Here is a 20,712-nt window from a genome sequence, read left to right on the forward strand (position 1 = left end):
GATGTCCAGAGGTTTTCAGTCTCTGCTCTCTGGAGCCTCAGGGGCTGCGGTGGGAGTGGAAGGGTTAAACACAGTGGCTCGGCACCACCCCCCGGCCCCCTTTTGTCCTTCTTCTGTCTGGGGTTCCACGCGAGGTCCACTGAAAGGGCTCTGCCACTAAAACAGAGCTCAACAGCCACTGCTCTGCTCCAAGCCCTTCATGTTGCAGATGGGGAGACTGAGACCCGGGGACGACGTGTCCAGGGTGGGTCACATGGGAATCAGTGGAGAGCTGGAATGGAGCCCTGGGGCCCAACCAGGTTGGTCTCCTGGCCAGTGGCCCCCTCCCCCCCCCCACCGTTCCCCACTCCAGCTGTTAGGGGGTGCTGTTGCATAGCCGGGTAGCCCCAGCCCACTACCCCGCTGGTCTCTCTCCTGAGCCCCCGGATGCTCTCCTCTCTCCTTTCTATCAGTGATGTGCCCAAGGATGCTGAGACCTTCAGGGTCTCTGGGAGCTCCGGGGTGGAGGTCTTCACGGCCTACAACACAGCACAGGTGACAGAGCCCATAGACAAGGCCCACTGGCCCCTGGATGCTGGCGTGGATGTGATCATATCTGTGGACGCAGCCAGTAAGGCTTTAAACGATCTCAAGGTAAGAGGCTACTTCCCCACAGAAGGTAAGAGTCCCCCACAAAGCATACCCCGTTCACACATCACCCCCACTCAACCAAACCCCACAAGGCTTTGCCACCCACGTCCACGCGACACATCCTAATGCAACTCAACAGACACCCAAACATGCAAACCCACCCCAGTGCCCCAACGTCACACGCACACATACACGAATGCTCCCGTAAAAGCACAGCCTTCCTGCTCGTCCCCTCAAATTCACAAACGCCCCCTTTAACACAGCTCCACGCAGACCCCAAACAAGCCCCCAACTCCTGTGCAGACAGGAGTCCTCGACAGCACCCATACACACATGCACACACGTGGACACAGGTACATACCAGGGTGTGTGTCTCCCACCTAAGGAAGCAGGAAGCCTTCTCTTTCACAGATGGTACCCTTCTCACTCACCCACCACACACACAGTGACCCCTGATTCATTGATTCAGCCTTTTCTCCAACGACACCAAAAAGGTGGGGACTGCGCAGCTGTTGAGAGTAGGGGCCCTGGAGCTCAAATCCTACCTCTGAGCCCCATCTACTGGGGTCATCCTGGGGGCCCACTGAGATGGCCCGGGTCGAGCCCTGGCCATGGGTTCTAGGGCATGGGGAAAGCTCTGTGAGCTTGGGCTGCTACTATGGGGTGGGGGTGGGGGGTGGTCATTGTTACCATTTTACAGATGAAGAAACAGAGGCTTAGAGAGGTTGAATAACTTGCCTGTCCCTAGTGACAGCTGTCCCTTCCCTCATTCTTTCTCTCTGACATCCCCATGGATTCCTGAGGGTCCAGCTGCTCCCTCTGGGATCCTCCCGCACCCCATCTGGCCCTCCTTGCCCCTCAGCTCAGCCCTGGGAGCTGAGGAGGCATCCACAGCCTCTCCAGCTGGAGAAGGGGGCTCTGGATCCAAGCCGGGAGCCCGTGGGCCTTGGGCCTTCAGCAGCAGGGAGTAGCTGGGCCCCCCATGCCTCCCCTGCCTCTAAGCAGGGCCGCCGGAGTGTCCCCTCACTCCCCCTGTCACAGCCATCGCTGAAGGGGCGGTCGTGCTGGCTTAGGGTTGACCATGTCCCCACAGGTGAACGTCTCCTACTTTGGGCAGCAGAAGGACAGTGCCTTGGGCCACAGTGTGCTCTACCTCACTGGCGCCGGTAAGTCCCACCTCCCTGGCTCTCCACCCCTCTATGCTGGCTGCTTGAGGGTCTTAGGGGAGCCCCCAAGTGCAAGGCCCATGGACATCTTCCTCCCCCATCGAGGAGCTTGGCTTCTTCAGAGGCGGTTCATCCACTCTAGAGCCTCAGGGGTGGAGTCGCAGCCATACTTAGGGCCATAAGAATCTGGAAACTGCACTGCCCATGGGTCACCAGCTAGACCCACAATAGGCCTCCTTCATCCAGAGTCTGCCTATCACACTCACTGGAACTTCAAGACATGACTAAACCATGGAGAGCCACATGCTACCTTCGGCCAGACCCCGGCAGCTGGCCCTGTGAACCGCAGAACCAGCACCTAGAACCTCAGGCCTGATCCCGACCTCCAGAGTCAGGGCCCCCAAGAGCTAGCAATTCAGCCCACATAGAAGAGTCAAAAATACAAGAGCCAAAGGCTTGGGTCCCTCCAATGCCCAGAACCACAGGGGGCTGCCACAAGAGCCTCTCAGGTGTTGGGTGTGGCCCCAGAACAGGGCTTCCTGGTTCTCAAGAGCTTGTGGAGGGGCCGAAGATTGCCCCAACCTGGACATTATGGTGCGAGGGTGGGACCGGGGAGCCCTGGTAGTCCCTCTACATCTCTTTGCAGACATCTCTCTCGACGTCGACACGGGCCGCACGGGCAAGGTGAAGAGGAGCCAAGGCGACAAGGTGGGACTCTCCTGGTTACCCCAAGATGGCAGAGTTGACAGGCAAACCTGGGGGTGGTCCTGGGGTGGAGTGGGCTCTTCCTCCAGAAGGGTGATGGATTCCTAGGGTCTGTGGTATCCAGCAGTATAGGGAAGCCATCTGAGGACTCCCAAATCAGCATGAATGGGCCTTAACTTACACTGTGTGATCAACATGCTGTGTGACTCCTGGAAAACAGCTTACCCTCTCTGGGTCTCTCTTGTGCCACCTTAGAACTGGGATTGGTTCTTTTTCTTGAGGCCTTTTCTATTTCCTGGGCTGTATTTGGACCCCCAAGCGTGGTAGGTGACTTGTCAAGTGACTGACAGATCCTGAAGAGTGAGGACGAAGATGAGGTGGGCTCAAGGCATTACCCCACTGGATGTATCTGAAAGCCATCCTGGGAGGGTAGAAAATATGATTTTCAGGGAAAGACCCCAGAGAGGAAGCCTGAATCATATATAAGACTTTGTGGACAAGATGGAGTAAGGCTGCCACGGATGGCTGTGCAGGTTGTTCACTGCACAAGGTTGCTTGGGCAAGGTGGTGGGTGGGGCCTATGATATAAATCATGTCTTGGGCCGTGTACAGAGAAGCATCTACCCAGAGGGGTGAACAAGAGTGCCATATAAGTTAGCAGTGGTCCTGTAAGGTCCCCCAGATCCAAGTTTGAATCCCATCTATGTGACTTGGGGTTCACACCCCAGATCCTCTTTTCCCTCTTCTGTGAAATGGGGAAAAAAAGCCCTGCCTTGCAGAGTCTAGTGGGGATAAAGTAGAAGCACGTCAGGAAGGGGACTTCCCTGGTGGTCCAGTGGGTAAGACTTGCACTCCCAATGCAGCGGGCCTGGGGTTCCAAACCTGGTCGGGGAACTAGATCCCACATGCATGCCGCAACTAAGAGTCCGCATGCCACAAATAAGAAGTATGTATGCTGCAACTACAGATCCCACATGCCGCAACAAAGATCCTGTGTGCCGCAACTAAGACCCAGCACAGCCAAAATAAATAAGCAAATAAATTAAAAGAGAAAAAAAGAAGCACATCAGGAAGAGCTTTGATCACAGAGGCAGGGTTCCAGCCATCTTCCCCACCTCTCAGCTCAGACTATCTTGCAGGGCCTGCAGGATCTCAAGTGAAAGTCAGAGAAAACTGTGGGACAGGCCCCAGGAGAGGACTGGGATGGGGAGAGTCTCCCAGGAATTCTCCAGCCCCATCAAGGTCAGGGCGAGGCAGTCTTAGTCTGCTGGCAGAACCAAAGCTCAGCAGACTGGCAAAGGCCATTTCTGGGTTTGGCGCCATCACCCTTCCTCTTCCAGTGTGATGGCTGGGAGGAGCTGTTGTTCAAGTTGTTCACTGCACAAGCGTGGAGTGGCTCTGGGTGTAGGGACCTGGAACTCCATTCCCCAAATCTATGATCCCTCTATAAATCTTTAAGCAAACCCAGAATACAGAAGTCTCCAAGTTAACAAAGCAGACAGCTCTAGCCATGTCCAGAACCCCTTCCCAGAGACCCCTGGGTCCCACTGACCCTAAGGCCTCTTGCTTTGCCACAGAAAACCTGGCGCTGGGGCCCTGAGGGCTATGGGGCTGTCCTGCTGGTCAACTGTGACCGGGATGGTCTCAGGTCCAGGGGGATCGACCTCGCCAACACTCAGCTGACATCACTGGATGGTGAGCACGAGAAGGGGCGTATGGGGTCGTCCAGGGTGATGGTGTGGGATGGAGCAGGATTGTGTCATGGGCACCACTCTCTCCAGACCTGCAGGACATGGCCCCAATGGTGCTGAGCTGCGATGGCCCTGATGAGCTCTTTGACAGCCACAAGCTGGTCTTGAACGTGCCGCTTTCTGATTCCAGGAGAGTGGGGGTCTTCTGCGCTAGGGGTGAGTGGCCTGGAGGGGTCTCTTCCCTCCCTGCTCCATCTTCTGCTTCCCAAACCATTCTTCTCTTATCCACCTCGCTCCCTCCTTCCATCATCATTTTGTAACTCTCACTACCACTTACAAACAGCCACTCCATCAGGACACGACATATCGCCCAAGAAAGAGGTTCCCAAACTAGACCCATTTTATAGAGGGGAAAACTGAGGCTCAGACATGTGAATTCACTGCCCTAAGGTCACACAACCAGTTGGGGATGGAGCAAGCATTCAAAGCCAGTCTCTTGGGCACCAAAGCCCCTCTTCTTTCCACTACCCTTGCCCCTTCTCCCGAGCCCATCCTTCCTCTGGTCGGTTAGCATGGAATGGGTTCTCGATGTAAAACAAGCACTGTCCAGGCTGGGTAGGGTGGAGGCAGGGACTAGCAAAGCTGAGGCCCAGGCCTGCCTTCAGAATCCAGTTGTTCTGACAGTTTATTAATCAAAGTCTGTGGATTAAAAAAAAAACCAAAAAAAACCCCAGCAAAAACACTAACCCTTAACCCTGAGGTGCCCTCACATTTTCATAAATCACAAGAGACCTCTCCTGCCCCTTCCTTCTTCCGCTTCATCCTCCTCTGTTCAAACTGACTCAGAACTTGTCCCAGCTAAATGAGCCTGGCAGGGACCAGAATGTTCCAATGGTGGAATGTTACCCAGGAGTCCGGCTTGGAAACACTTTCTGTGATACCAGAACATAAGCAAAGTCTCCGTAAGTGAGCTGAGAACATTTCATGCTGTAAGAGCGTGCCAGGGTGGCGCTTCCCAGACAACCCTCAGGGGAGGGGAAAAGGCGACGGGCCAGAACTACTAGGTGCCAGGCGATTTTTTTAAAAAATTGAGATGAAATTCACATAACATAAAATTAACCATTTTATTTTATTTACTTTATTTTTTAATAAATTTATTTATTTTTGGCTGCATTGGGTCTTTGTTGAGGGGCGCGGGCTTTCTCTAGTTGCGGCGAGCGGGGGCTACTCTTCGTTGTGGTGAGCAGGCTTCTCATTGCGGTGGCTTCTCTTGTTGCAGAGCACGGGCTCTAGGCACGTGGGCTTCAGTATTTGTGGCACGTGGGCTCAGTACTTGTGGCACACAGGCTCTAGAGCACGGGCTCAGTAGCTGTGGTGCACAGGCTTAGTTGCTCCACGGCATGTGGGATCTTCCCAGACCAGGGCCCAAACCTGTGTCCCCTGCATTGGCAGGCGGATTCTTAACCTCTGCACCACCAGGGGAGTCCCCACATAACCATTTTAAAGTGAACAATTCAGTGACATTGAGTACATTCTCAATGTTGGGTAACTACCACAAAATTTCTAGCTCTAAGACATTTTCATCACCCCCAAATAAAGGCCTGTACTTATTAGCAGTCACTCCCCAACCCCCAACCCCCAGCCCTAGGCAACAGCTAATCCGCTTTCTGTCCCTAGGGATGTACCTATTCTGTGCATCTCGTACAAATGGAATGATATGATATGAGGCCTTTTGTGTCGGGCTTCTTTCACTTAGTATAATGTCAAGGTTCATCTGTGCTGTAGCATGTATCAATACTTCATTCCTTTTTATGGATGAATAACATGCCAGCATATGGACATACTACATTTTGTTTATCCATTCATCCGTTGATGGACATTTAGGTTGTTTTCACCTTTTGTGCCAGCTGCTTTTACTTCCTTATCCAGTTTAAAGCTTACACTGACCGCATGAGAAACATAATATTAGCCCATTTTACAGATGAGGACCTGAGGCTCAGAGAGGTTGAGTCATTGAGCTGAGGTCACACAGCTTGCACATGGCAGAGCTGGAGAGGAGTCCAAGTAGATCTAACACAAAGGTGGTTCTGCCTCTACATTCCTGGCCTCGGGTTTCCTGTCCTCGCATCCTCGCAGCCCCACACCCCTGTCCCAGCACTGGGCCCCCAGTGCTGACTCTGGTTCCCCCTAGGTGGGAATTCTCTCTCAGACTACAAGCAGGTGCTGGGGCCCTGGCATCTGTCCTACGAAGTGGAGCGGCATCCGGGGGAGCGGAAGATCAGCTTCTACGTGGAGGGGCTCACCTTTCCCGACGCTCATTTCTTGGGGCTGGTCTCTCTCAGCGTCAGCTTGGTGGACACCAAGGTATGTATGGCGCTGGGGGCTGTGATAGGGGATGAGGGGCTTCAGGGACCAGTTTGGAGGCTCCAGGGCTGGGAGACTGGGGGCTGCGGGGTCTTGAAGCCTGATGGGGCTCCCTGCAGGGCCCACTGAGTCCTCATTTTCCCCCCAGACCCTGCCTGAGGTGCCCCACTTCACAGACACCGTGACCTTCCGCATGGCCCCCTGGATCATGACCCCCAACACCCAAAGCCCCCTGGAGCTGTATGTGTGCAGGTGAGGCCTCGCCCCTCCTGCAGCTCTCCCACCGTCTCTGGACTCATAGAGATAGGAACAGAATGCCGTACCAGGCTTGGCCCTGCACTCATACTGGACGGATTCATTGCAGGCACCCATGGACACAAGCTGGGAATAGGATAGCAGCAGGCTGGCTTGGGCCTGTCAGCCCTACCTGCTCTGAGCAGCTAAGGCCCTGGCTGAGGTCAATGGCTCAAGTCCAGCACACCTGCCCTACCCTGTCCTGCATGTAGCAGCCCCAGAACATCTAGGATTTATTCCAGGCAGTGGGGCCAGGCCCCGTTCAGACTGCTGGCAGCTGCAGGAGACCCAGCCTTGCTCAGATGTGGGTGTACTCCTGGGCCTGCAGAGAACTTGGGACCCAGACTCCAAAATCCTCTGTGAGCCCTGCCCCAACCCGGGTCCCTGGTCCTTCTGCCATCTCTCAGAATCCTTGTCAGGCCCCTTGATGGGCAGGTGAGCCTGGATTGGCAAGGCTACTCCAGGCCTCTGCATCAGAGGTTGGACCACTGGAAAGGGCCATAGATGACTTGGAACATAAGTCAAAAGGCCAGGAAGGGTGTGGCCAAACAGGTTTGCTCTGCTGAGCTGGGCCCAGGTGTTCAGAAGGGAACTCTTTCTTTCTGTTTGCTCACTAACCCCACCCTGACTCCTTTGTTTAGGCCAGTTGTGAGAAACAGGAGGAGATGGGGCTACCTGCCCTCTCACTACCACCTAAACCAGTGAGATTCAGTCCCCAGTCACCTTCTCCAGGACTTTGGTGCCCTGCCTTTGGGCTCCACAGCCCCGGGCTTGTCCCTCCCCTTGCACCAGCCACCTGATGTGATCTGAGGACATTATTTGTCTCCGTCATTAGCCTATGAGTCTCTCTAGTGCAGAGACTGGGTTTGAACCCCTGTGCCCAGGGGCCACACGGGGCCTACCACAGACCGCATCAAGGTCACCCCATCCATCCCCTGCCTCCTGGCCCTGAGGCCAAGGCCACAGTCAGCGGTCATTATTTCGCTCCCCTCTCCCTGTGTTTCGCAGTGTCGTGGACTCCCATGGCTCAAATGAGAAGTTTCTGAAAGACATGTCTGACCTGGCGTCGAAAGCCAACTGCAAGCTGATCGTCTGCCCTTGGATTGAGAATCGGAATGACCGCTGGATCCAGGTGGGTGCGGGAGCAATCCGGGAGAGGAGGGCAGCCCGGGAGGCCTGAACCCCGTCCTCTACACTGGCTTTGGGAAAGCTGGCTTGCGCAGGCTCCTACCGGCCTCCGTTTCCCTAGAGAAGCCAGGCCGGCCTGGGTGCCAGGACTTAGGGTGGGGGACATGCAGTCTAGGGGAACACCCCCCCACCCCGCCACTGCCTGCATCGCCCCAGTCTCTCCTGCTTCCCTCCAAGTGCTCTGGTCCCAGGCAGAGTCCTCCTCTGGCTGCGGCCCTGAGAGGCCTCACTCCACCTCTGTTCCCTGGCCTCTGCACCCTCCAGGTCTTGGGGAAGACCCACTGTCCTGCCCTGCCCCGCCCTGGGCCTGGGGGGATTAACCCATTCTTAATACTATACTGAGGCAGTCACTGTGGTCTTTTTCTCTCCCCTCCCAGGATGAGATGGAGTTTGGCTACATCGAGGCTCCTCACAAATCCTTCCCAGTGGTCTTTGACTCCCCCCGAAACAGACGCCTGAAGTATTTCCCTTATAAGAGTATCCTGGTATGCGGCAAAGGGCAGAGTGGGGAAACCGTGGCTGGCTCCTCCTATAGGATTCTCCAGTCAGTCTTGCCTGGTCCTAGTCCTTTAGGGGCTACAAAAGGACACAGGTGGTGGGTTCTGGCAAATGGCGAGTTAGTGGGAGGTTTGGGAGGAATATGTAAATGAAATGCAAATCTCATGCAAATCACCCCTGTTCTGGGAGGGACAGGCCAGCAAAGTCCTCCTTGAGGTCCTTCCTCTCCCCAAAGGGGGAGTGAACAAAGGAGTCAGCTCTGGGGAAACCAAACTGCCTTTTGAGGGCAACGCACCCTTAGTGAGCCCTCATGGCTCTTGCTTTTGTGAGCCAGGTCCTCTCTTCAGGTAACGAATGTTTTCTGAACACCTACTGTGTGCCAGGCACAATGCTGCTTCTATACACGGGAGGGCGACAGGAGCCACTCCAGCAACCGTGTCCCAAGTTCCAGGCCCTCCCTCCTAGCTTTATACAGTTGCTCATTTAATCCATGTGGACTCCTATGGATAAGTATGGATATCCATACTCCTATGGATATTATTATTCCCTCTTTACTGAGGCTCAGAGAGGTTAAGCAACTTACCCAAGGCCACACAGCTAGTTAGCAGCGGCTTCAAAACCAGAGGGGCTGCCTCCACGGCCCCTGAACTTTACCGCTAGGCTAACCCCCCTTTTGAGGTGGGTCGGGTCCCAGAACTCACATCTCTGCCTGTTTACTGACCCCTGTCCCCCACCTCCAGGACAATGCCAGGGTCTGGTGGGGGATATGATGGGGAAGGTCCAGGAACTCATGGGCACACAGAGCAGGGACATTTACCCCAGCCTGGAGGGATCAAGGAAGAGTCCCTGGGGAGGTGACAGTGAGCTCTGTGGGGTGAGTCTGCATCAACAAAGGGCCTGACCCCAAGCCCTGGGCTTGACCTGGCCAGCGCCTTTTCCACTGTCCTCTGCTCTGTCTTTCTCATTTCCTTCCTTCTACTTTCTTTAGGTTTAATTTGCTGTTCTTTTCTTAGCTGGAAACGGAAGCTAAGATTTTTCAACCCTTTCTCTTCTTAATATATGTGTTTAGAGCTGCGGCAATTCCCTAGAAGTGCAGCTTTACTGGCATCCCCTCAAGTTTTAACGTGCTGTGTGGTTTTTACCTTTCACTTCAAAATACTGTGTAACCTCCCCATTGATTTCTTCTTTGACCCATGGGTTCTTTAGAAGTATGTTGCCTCATTTCCAAACATTCAGGGATTTTCTAGTTATTATTCTGTTATTGGCTTCGGCTTTAACAGCACAATGCTCAGGGCACCGGGAGGATGTGTGAAAAGTGAATAGCGGTTGTTTTTCAGGGAGTGGGATTCCCCCGGGAGCACTCCTCGCTCCCCTACCCCAAGAGCTGTCTCTTCCTTTTCTAACTGACCCCTCCTTCTGGGGGTGGGGGGCTCTCGACGGTTTTCCCTTAGGGTCCCGACTTTGGATATGTAACCCGGGAAATCCCGTTCGCTGGTGTCTCTGGCCTTGACTCCTTCGGCAACCTGGACGTCAGCCCGCCCGTCACAGTGGAGGGCAAGGAGTACCCCCTGGGCCGAATCCTCATTGGCAGCAGCTTTCCCAAGTGAGAAGCCAGGGTAGGAGGGTGGTGGAGGTCACGGGAGGGCCCGGGGGACCCAAGGCAGCATCCACTCTCCAACCCCCCCTGCCTCCACCGCAAACACAATTCTCCAGTCTGAAAAATGGTCTTAAGTTCCTGCGTGGAATCCTAGAATAGAGCCCTAGAATCATAGGTTGGAAAGATCACAGAATCTTAGGAAAAAACAAACTATTGGCCCACGGTCTTTTGCCCTGCCTAGTATTTTATGAGCATAATTCGTCACCAGCATTAAATATACATATATCAGGAGACTTCATGTAAAAAGTCAGATTTCTGACTTCTTTTGAAACATCAGAAGAGTGGGAAGGTCATGTGTAATCCAGGGCAGAAGTAGGAGATGGATCCGTTGACCTCTCCAGGGAGGAAATCAAAACAGCTGTTGTCCTAGCAACAGCTAGAAAGGGTACAGCCGTCACCACGAGGCTGCAGGTCAGGATACCAGGGTGACAGAGGTAACTTGACAGGTCCTACCCTGGACAGCTGTCATCTAGCAGGAAACAAGGTATTTAGGGTTTAGGGCTCAGACAGATGACAGCACCTGCTAAATCTCCCGAGTGGGTCCCCACCCAGCCTGTGGGCAGTCGAAGAATGGGGTGTGTAGCACAGGGGTCCTAGTGCGATCCCCTGCTTCCTGCCTAAAGATGAAGCCCACCCCAGGCCCTGGAGGTTGCCTTCCGGTTTGTGTGGGGTTGGCATGGAGCCCAGGCGTGCCCCAGCTTGCGTCCCCAAGCCCTGGCTATCTGTTCTTGGGCCCAGAGGCAGCCAGGCAGTCCTGGGAAGGTTACCCAGGCTCAAGTGGTGACCTTGGTGGCCTCACGGCTCTGGATCAGGTGAGGTGAGACTTCCTGGCACCAACCCCAGGCATGAAGCCGGGTGCCCAGGCTGGGTGCCCGGGGCTGAGGTTGGCCAGGACAAGAGGAGTGCACTCACCTTGCTGCTGACTCATGTGCAGAACTACTCTGGGGCTGGATCCTGCCCCCAGCTCTGGGAGCAGAAGGGCCTTGAGACCTCTGGGCGGTCATTCTGTGCTTCCGGGAGGAATGAGCACAAGCTTTGAAAACTAATGGATTTGGGTTCGAGTCCTGCCTCTGCCACTTATTGGCCACATGATTTGGGGTACATCACCTAACTAGTGCCTACCACAGGGCCTGGAACATAGTAGGTGCTTGATTAATTCATTTAGAAATATTTATCCCATGCCTACCATGTGCCAGGCACTGTTGAAGGTACTAGGGATACATCAGGTGGCAAAGATACATTATTAAATGGGCAAATTATTTTATACGTCATCCCTCAGTGTCCTCCTCAGTGAAATGGGCTTATAAAAAAATCCCTGTCCTAGCTATATAATAGCCGTTACTGGGGATAAAAGATTCACATTAACCAACTTCTGAATGCTTGGGTATTGTTTAGCTGGACCCCTGGCAGTGGATGTGCCTTGAAGTAGGTTGGAACTCAATGGATAAAAGTTATTGATCACCTACATGCCATGAACATGGTGCTTTACCCAGGTTACCTCCATTAATTCTTACAACAGCCCTATGAGGTTGAGATGACTATTATCCCCATTTTACAGATGAGGAAGTTGAGGCTTAGATAAATGAAGTGAATGCACTAATTCATGCATTCATTTATCAATTCAATAAATATTTATTGAGACTTCCTATATGCCAGGTTCGGGGCCCCGTGCTGGGGATAAAAGAAATGTTCTGGAAAATCCCAGGCTCAGAGCAAGGACCCCGGATGGGAACGTGTGGGGGGTCACTAGCAGAGCTGGGCCTCACTCCATTGGCTATTGTGTTGAAAACCAGGAACAAAGCTCTTGGTGGACAGATGGAACCCTGAGGCTCAGGGAGGGGCAGCTACTGACTAGGACCACACAGCAAGTTAGGGGAATAGTCAGAATTCATATCTCCTCCTTGGACCCCGAATTAAAATTTAACATCCAGGCTGCTGTCCTGTGTTCCTGTCTTGGCTTCTGACCTTAGCAGTGAACAAAACAACCTACGTACATCCTAGCAGAGAGAAACAGACAATAAGCAAACATAATAAATAAGTAAATCATCTAGTCTGTTAGGTAAAAGAAGTGTTGGTGAGAGGCTGACATTTCCCTGAAGGAAATGAGACAGTTAAAGATGTGGCTATTTGGGAGGAGAATGTGCAAGGGAGTGGAAACAACTAGTGCAAAGGCCCTGAGGCAGGAGTGTGCTGGAGACATTAGAGGAACAGCAAAGAGGCCAGTGGGGCTGGAGCAGAGTGAACAAGGGGGTGTGGGGGGATGAGGTCAGAGAGCTTGGTCCGGCAGAGTTCAGATCATGACATGGACCTGTTATTTTTACGTACGTAATAGGGTATCATGGGGATTAAACAAGACACCCAGTGTGAGGAGCCTCAGGCAGGCGCACAGCAGGTGCTCAGCAAATGGCTCCTCTGTTCCCTACTATCTTGGGTTCTCCAAGCTCTGCTCCCCACATTTAAAACGATCTTGGAACAATTCTGCCTCCTGGTGGCAGCTTTGATGTGACTCAGAGACCAGGTCTGATGCTTCTCAAGGCTGGAGTCATCTGGTGCATTCCCCTGCCTCCAGGCAGAGGGCTGCAGAGTCCCAGGGAGGGACTTAAAATAACAGAAATTAAAATATTAAATATTATATTAAAATAAACAGAAATACAAGAAAAATATTTTCCGCATTCCCATCCCCTGAAACAAATCAGTGTTGTCTTGTGTCACTGCCTGTTGGGTCTCCCTTCTAGTTTCGTTGAGGACGTATTCAAGTTATATAGACTGTGGACTCTTACACAGCTGTTCAAAAGCCTTAATATCATTCACAAATATTTTTGAGCATCTATTCTATAAGAGGTGCTGGGGATACAGCAGTGAACCTAGAGAAAAATCCCAGCCCTCCTGGAGCTTACATTCTAGTGGGCTGCCAGGCAATAAACAAGATATCAAGTATGCCAAATAGTACCAAATGCTGTAGAGAAGAATAAAGCTGGGAAAGGAGTTGAGGGGTTGTTGTTATTTCCAAAGTCCACATAGAGAAAGAGGTGACATTTGAGTTAAACCTGAAGAAAGTGAGGGACATGGGGAGTGGGCAACAATTCCCACACTTTGGGAAACACTGGACTAAGCAGGGTGGGGGGTGGCTTGCCAGGTCCCAGTCATGTTTTGAACAAAAAGCTTGGTGCCTTGGGTAAAGAGTCAACCTCTCTGAGTCCCAGGAATTGAGATGAGGGTCTTCAGTTCCCTTTGGCAGATGGAGGGCTCTCATTTGACTCTCTTTTGCAAGAAGGGGTGGCAGGACCTTTCTGGCCTTGGGGAGGATGCTTTAAGGTGAGGGAAGGACAGACTCTCTTGGGCGATACTCAGGATGGACAGCGAGTTCCTGGGAGCACCTGGGCGCTGGGGCCAGGAAGCAGGGACCAAAGAAGACCCATTCAGAGGGTTGACAGTGGGCAGGGAGGGGCTCAGGAAGTGCCTGCAGGGAAGCAGCACACAACAGGCACGAGGTGACCCTGCTCTTTCCCTCCCTGGCCAGGTCTGGCGGGCAGCAAATGGCCAAGGTGGTGCGCGACTTCCTGAAGGCCCAGCAGGTGCAGGCGCCCGTGGAGCTCTACTCTGACTGGCTCTACGTGGGCCACGTGGACGAGTTCCTGAGCTTTGTGCCCACCTCCGACCAGAAGGTACATCCCCTCTCCTCCTGCCTGAGCTACCTCTGCCCCTCCCTATCCTGATGGGTCAGGATAGGGCAAAGCCACCTGAAACTAGCTCACCACCTCTGTCCATAGAGAGCTTGGAGTCAGGGTGCCCTCTGGGCCAGGTGGTGTTAATCAGGGGGGGCTTCCTGGAGGAGGTCAGAGCCCAGGTCAGGAGGGAACTCGTTAGCTCACTTCTCATACACTCATTCTCACACTTACTGGGTGTTTGCTCTGATCCAGACCTCTCAGTCAAGACCCAGGACTGACACTGGTGATAACTAGTAACATTTACTGAGCACCTGTGAGATGTATGTGTTTTAATGCATTTAATCCTCTAGCAACCCCATGAGGTGGGTACTATTATCATTTCCTCCATTTTATAAATAAGGAAAACGAGGCTCAGAAGGGCAATTAACTAGTAGGGTAAAATTCAGACCAAGATGGTGGGCTCGGGACCAGCATGTTAACCACTCACTGCCTTGCAGAGGTGATCAGGGAGGGTACAGCCCGCAGGGAGCAGGTAGCCTGGGAGGGGAGGCCTCCCAGTGACCAGTGGTTGAGCTCCCTGGTGTACAAAGTGGGGAAGGGCTTCCAGGAAAAGAGAAGGTCATGGACAAAGGCCTGCAGGTGTGAACTGGCTTGGAGGATTGGGGGGAGTACAGACAGTCCTTTGTGGCTGGTGGGGGGGATTGAGGGGGGGGGTGCCATGTGCAGTCTGGCCTCTGAACTCTGGCCCCTCCTGAGTTTGGGGTTTCCTGCATCAGGGGAGAACCTGTCCACTGAGCTGCTCTCCCATCCTCTGTGCCAGGGCTTCCGGCTGCTCCTGGCCAGCCCCAGCGCTTGCCTCGAACTGTTCCAAGAGAAGAAGGAGGAGGGCTACGGGGAGGCGGCCCAGTTTGACGGTGAGTGCCAGTGAGCCCATCACCCTGCCAGACCATGGCCTCTCGTTGCCAGCCCTGGGCGCCATTGATGCCTGTCACGGCTGCGCTCTGTTTACAGGCCATTCGTCTGCCAGCTCTCAGCTCAGAGTCCATCACTGATTTTCCCAACACCTTCATATGGGAGCAAAGGATGAGGGCTCTCCCTTTCTTGGGCCAGGGATGGAAGCCTGGGTGGCCTCCTCCATACACTGGGTTGTTCCTGGCCACACCCCAGGGGAAGAAAGGAACAGGAAGCCATGAGCCTTCCCACGTGCCTGTCCGTGCATGCACTTTCATGCTCTTGCCCAATCAGATCGTTCACCCCCTTCTCCTCATCCCTTTTCATGGAGGAGAAAACTGAGGCTCAGAGAGGGGACGCGGCTTGCCCAGGGCTAAGCAGCAGGGAGCAGCAGGGCCAGGGGCTCAAGAGAGGGAGGGGTGAGAAGCCAGGAGGGTGGTCAGGGCCCCTCTGTGAACCTTCCTCGGGGAATCGACAGACACTCCAAGGGCCTGGTTGGCCCCGTTGAGCACCTCCCCCTTCCCCACCAGGGATCTCAGTGTTCTCACCTGAGGAATGGAGCATTGGAAGGGATGTGGCATAGCCTTCAGCAAAGATAGACCTGGATTCAGATCCTGGTCTTGCCACTTGCTGGCTATGAGATCAAGGATGTGTTCTGAACCTCTCAGTGCCTCCATTTCCTCTTCTCTGAATGCGGGGTGATAACTAACCCGACCTAGCATTGTTTTAGAGATCAATAATAAATATAATAGGAGGCCCAGAGCATAGTGGGTGTTCAATAACGGTAGCTCTTCTGTAATTTTTAGGCTCTGAGCTCAGGCATCCCTTCCTAAGGAGTTTATAATCCATCACCAGGATTTACTTGCAGCCAGAGCTTGGTCCCATCAGAGTTTCCAGTCTCTGGCTTTCTCTGTCCTTGCTTTAGACCCTGGCGCTGAGGTGGGAGAAAAATCCTGGCCCGGATTCTGCAGCCCAGGCTTGAGGTGGCCCCAGGCAGTACTCCCTGAGCAGGCTGTGGTCTTCTTTCTCTTGCAGGGTTAAAGCACCAGGCGAAGAGAAGCATTAATGAGATGCTGGAAGACAGACGTCTCAGGAATGACAACCTCCATGTACAGGTGAGGGGGTGGGGGTGAAGCAGCCCCAGGAACTGCCGTGGTGGGGGTGAGGGGTTCAGCCCTGGGCCTCTGATTCTCCTGGGGGCTGCTGAGACCTGTGGGTTGGGTAGGGCCTCTGCTCTTGGGAAACCCACAGTCTGATGGAAGAGACACAGCTGTGCCAGTCCGGTGGGGGAGATCTTGCCCCCATTCTGGGCAAATGATGGGTTTCAGCGGAAGTAGAATTGAGTTCCCCAAGAAATCTGGGGAGATGGGAGAGATGTGGTGGGGAAATGGGGCCCTGTAGGGGCGAGGGCTGGGGTGGGTGGGAATCAGGGTGACCTGGTGAGGACATGGGGTGGAAGGAGGTCCCAGGAAGGGGCAGGGCTAATGCCTGCCACGTGCCTGGTGTAGGCCTGGCATGGAGTCCTGCTCAGTAGATGAGAGGAGGCCCCATGCTTCTCCCCAGTGGCGCCCGACACCTTTCCTCCTAAACAGCTGAGCTGGGCAGGAGCGTAAGCCCAGCTGTGGCTGGGACAGTGTGTGGTGATGGCAAGCACTTTTGCAACCAGAAGCTGCCTGGATCCAAACCCCAGGTCCACTACTTCCTAGCTCTGTCCCCTTGGGCAGGTCACTTGAGCCTCAGTTTCCCCATTTGCGGTAGCAATGGCACAAAGCTGTTGTGAGGATCAAACAAGCTAAAGGGTGCAGAGGGCACCTACGTGTCGGGTGCACAGAGCCCGACACGTAGCAGGCTCTCAGAAACGTTGGATCCTTCCTGGTTCCCTGGGTGCCTGTGCCCCTCCTCCCGCCCCCCCAGAAATGCATCGACTGGAACCGGGAGGTGCTGAAGCGGGAGCTGGGCCTGACGGAGCGGGACATCGTGGACATCCCCCAGCTCTTCTTCCTGAAGGATTCCTATGCAGAAGCCTTCTTCCCCGACATGGTGAGAGTGTGGAGGGAGGACAGGTCATTTCCATCCTTGGTGCTGGACGGGGTCCTGCTGGGCGGTCAGTTGGGGGTCCAGAGGAGAAGCCGTCCCTATCCAGGGGCAGAGTGGCAAGGAGGCTGGGACGGGCCCTGCGGACCTCGCCAGTGTTTGCTTTTTGGGGCAGATATAGAAAATCTCTATCGGTAGTTCCCAACCAGGGTGATTTCTTCCCCCACCCCGCCGCGGGCACTTTGATTGCCACACGAGGAGGGTGCTACTGGCATCTAGTGGGTGGAGGTCACGGATGCTGCTAAACATCCTACAGGGCACAGGGCAGCCCCACAACTAAGGGCTTTCCCCTCCCCCCCAAAGTGGAACATGGAAGCGTGGTTTGGTTCCAATGTTTCAAGCTTTTGCTTCTGGGTCTCAGCTGCCTGTTCTGCTCCCCAGGCTGGCACCCCACTGTCTGCTCCCCAGAGGGATCCTGAGTTGGGCAGGCATGGCAGGTGGCAGCTGCCACCCTGGCTGTCATTAACTCAGGCACCTGACAGGCAGATGAGCAGATGTGATCTCACCAATGTGGCCCCTGGGAGGGGTCTGAGCGGTGCTATTGGCACAGCCCTGCCCATAGTGCCCAGTAACCCCTTGGGAAAGGATGTTGGGGCATGGGCAGCAGTGAGGGGTGGTTCCCTAGGATGGGAGACCCTCCCTCTTCAGCCTGGGGCCTTTACTCGAATCCCTGTCATTGGACCAGCCAGTGAATCCTGGGGTCCTGATTGGAGGCCAGTGTATAGGGTCGGGCTTCCCCGCCAGGGTCGCATTCACTCCTGACCCCTCGCTGTGAGGCCCCTGCAGAGACCTCGTAGTCAGGGCTTCACAACCTTGGTTCTACCGATATTTGGGGCTAAAGAATCTTTTGCTCTGGGGGTTGTCCTGTGCATCGTAGGATGGTTGCAAAATGCCCTGGAGGCAAGATCGCCCTGGTTGAGAACCACTGCTCTAGCGCGGTGCTGTCAGAACTTTCTCGGGTGATGGAAATGTTCTACATCTGTGCAGTATGACGTGGCTGCCGCCACATGTGGCTACTGAGCGCTTCAAATGTGGCCAGCGTGACTGAGGAACGGAAGTTTTACTTTCATTTTAATGAAAGTAAAAAGCAGCCACATGTGGCAGATGGCTACCGTATCAGACAGTGAAGCTCTACGGGGTGACCTGCCTCTGGTTCTGGCTGAGCGTGGGGGAAGGCCCATGACTGTGGTCAGCCCTGGGCTGTGGCCTTGCCCTCCCCTGCTGGGAACCCCTCCCCACCACACAGCCCTCCGTGGGAATCTCCCAGCTTCAGTCCAGGCCCAGCTAGAGGATCCCAGCATGTTCTCACTGGAGGGCCCTTAGGGAACACTCAGTTAACCCCTCGTTTGTCAGAAGGGGAAAGAGGCCCTCGGAGGAGAGTGGTTGACTTGCCCGAGGTCTCCAGCGAGCAAATGGGCCGACCTCCAGTTTCCTGAGTCCTCATCTAGGAGGAAGCAGAGCCAGGCTGGCAATGGTCCTGACTACCGCTCCCTGTTCCTCTCCCTGCCCTTTGTCCCTCTGTGTGCCCCACTCCCACCCCCCATGTTCTGGCCCATTAGTGGGCAACCAATCAGGTCAGGGCCAAGGCCATGTGACAGACCCCCACGGGACCCTCCAGCTCCATGTTGGTCCCAGCCGCGGACGGCCCTGCGGGGCAGACTTGAGGGTGAGGGGCTGGGGCGTGGAGAGTGTAAGGGCAGCCCACCCTACACTGAGATGACCCAGCGAGTCAGAGTGTCCCCTCTGAACACCAAGGACATCTCCTCTGGCCATCCACTGGGCCAGAAGTTACCTCTAAGGAGCCTCCATACCCTGCACTGGGCAGACTTCCCTTCCCTGGTGTTAGGGCCCCCTGCCAGGTCCCCCAGCCGGGGAAGCAGAAGTGCCATTGGAGATAAACCCAGGTGCCCCCAAGGGCTCCCAGCCCCTTGCCCCAACTCCTTAGCGCCCCAGGCAGCCACAGTGCTACACTCTGGCAGCGTAGAAAGAGCACGAGTTTTGGCATAAGTCAGACCTGAGTCAAATTTCAGTCTCCCTGTTCTCTGGCTGTGTGGCCTTAATTATATTACTTAACCGGTCCAAGCTATGGCCTCGGAGGGAGGCTGTGAGGTTTACGGATGCTATATCTGGCACGTAGAAGATGCTCAATAAACGGTAACAATTATCAGGGCTTCCAGGAACGGTTGAGCTTGGTGTGTACTGCACAAATAAATGCACCACACCTGCGACATTCACACCGTGGACCTTGTAGATGGATACATTTGCTGTACAAGGTTTTGGCAGATAACGGTAAAATCTTGTTCTAACAAAGTCATTATAATCTACTTTTCTGATAGGTGGAGGAAAGTGTTGGAGGAAGGGGTGACTTTTATTTATACGAAGTTACCATGTATGTTACTGGCAGCCCTGCCTGTTATAAATCCTCTCTTCCAACTACGGATCTACGTCTTTTCTGCTTCCATAGACCTTAGTTCTTGAGCGAGTGCCAGCCTTAGGGGCCGGAGATGCTGGCAAAGACGGGACAGGCCCTGGGGATGGGTCTGCCAGAGCCAGAACCCAGAAGGGTTCCCAGGTGTAGCGCATCCCCAGCTAACCGGGTCTCTTTCTTGCCTTGTCGCTTCTACAGGTGAACATGGTGGTCTTAGGCAAGTACCTGGGCATCCCCAAACCCTTCGGGCCCATAATCAACGGCAGCTGCTGTCTGGAGGAGAAGGTGCGGTCCCTTTTGGAGCCCCTGGGCCTCTACTGTATCTTCATCGATGACTACTTGTCCTACCACAAGCTGCTTGGAGAGATCCACTGTGGCACCAACGTGCGCCGGAAGCCCTTTCCCTTCAAGTGGTGGCACATGGTGCCCTGAGCCTGCTCCCCACACGCCATCCTCTCTCCCCACCTGCCAGGGAATCCCGCCAGGATAAGGAACCTCCACCTGGCCTCCATCCTCTTGGGGGAGCCTTGGACGCTTCCCCCTGTGTGCTCACAAGTGTGCTGGTCACCGTGGGTACCAGGATACAGGGATGGACACCGCACATCCTCACCTCTGGCGTGGCCTGCCAGCTCAAGAAGGACTGCTCTCACTCTTCCTTCCCCTCTTCCCCATCCACAACTCCCAGAGGTTCTGGAAAAGATCAACAGCCTTAGCACATGCAAGGATGGCAGCGTGTGGCCTCAGCAGTTGCCCCAATTTGAGTTGCCCCTCCTCTGTTCTGACATTCCCTTCGTGTTTGCACCAGGAATGGGGCTCACAGGGCCTGGGGCCTGGGGTGAGGGCCCTGGGTCTAGGCCACCGGTGGCTCTTGTAAGACCAGGAAGGGGGATTTGGGGCCCCCTTTTTCCTTTTCTGGCTATCTTCTCCTTCAGGGGGCCCCCATGCTGTGATCTCCTAGCACCCCTCAGCCATATTTATGTAGGCAAATAAGGACAGGAAAACTCAGCGTCTGATGGCCTGTTTCTTTTTTTTTTTTTAAACATCTTTATTGGAGTATAATTGCTTTACTGTTTTAAAAAGAAAAAGCAACAAAACCCCTTTAATACCTGACTCCCTCCTCAGAAGGGTGCTTGTTATCTGTTTGGAAAGCCTTTAATTACGCATGCTGGCTGCCTCCGGCTCACAAACGCTGAGAGGCTAAAGTGAGGCCCGAGGAGGGCACACGGAGGAAGGCTGGGCAGCAGGGGAGGAGGCCAGGATGGCAGAGGAGGCTGAGGCACGGGGATAAAACTTGTGACCTGGCCTCTGCGCCCTAGGCCTCCCAGGCTTTAAGTGTCGGACTCTGGATGTGATGGGGTCTGGCTGTTCCAGATGCAGC

The 20,712-nt window shown here is 54.4% G+C and overlaps 1 protein-coding gene across 1 annotated transcript in view; it reads left to right on the top strand.

Moving 5' to 3' along the window:
* Window positions 1–19,766, top strand: part of LOC137760854 (protein-arginine deiminase type-1-like) — a 35,801-nt gene extending 16,035 nt beyond the window's left edge. Inside the window, exons 2-16 of the mRNA XM_068537738.1 lie at window positions 453–633; window positions 1,724–1,796; window positions 2,443–2,504; window positions 4,079–4,196; window positions 4,283–4,408; window positions 6,384–6,556; window positions 6,705–6,808; window positions 7,859–7,982; window positions 8,416–8,523; window positions 9,988–10,139; window positions 13,714–13,858; window positions 14,682–14,775; window positions 15,848–15,927; window positions 16,727–16,852; window positions 19,533–19,766. Coding sequence (XP_068393839.1) covers window positions 453–633; window positions 1,724–1,796; window positions 2,443–2,504; window positions 4,079–4,196; window positions 4,283–4,408; window positions 6,384–6,556; window positions 6,705–6,808; window positions 7,859–7,982; window positions 8,416–8,523; window positions 9,988–10,139; window positions 13,714–13,858; window positions 14,682–14,775; window positions 15,848–15,927; window positions 16,727–16,852; window positions 19,533–19,766 — 1,900 coding nt within the window. The remainder of the gene's footprint in view (window positions 1–452; window positions 634–1,723; window positions 1,797–2,442; window positions 2,505–4,078; window positions 4,197–4,282; window positions 4,409–6,383; window positions 6,557–6,704; window positions 6,809–7,858; window positions 7,983–8,415; window positions 8,524–9,987; window positions 10,140–13,713; window positions 13,859–14,681; window positions 14,776–15,847; window positions 15,928–16,726; window positions 16,853–19,532) is intronic.
* The last annotated feature ends 946 nt before the right edge of the window (window positions 19,767–20,712 follow it).

The sequence above is a fragment of the Eschrichtius robustus genome, chromosome 3 (genome assembly GCF_028021215.1).
Source record: "Eschrichtius robustus isolate mEscRob2 chromosome 3, mEscRob2.pri, whole genome shotgun sequence".
NCBI classification, from domain to species: domain Eukaryota; kingdom Metazoa; phylum Chordata; class Mammalia; order Artiodactyla; family Eschrichtiidae; genus Eschrichtius; species Eschrichtius robustus.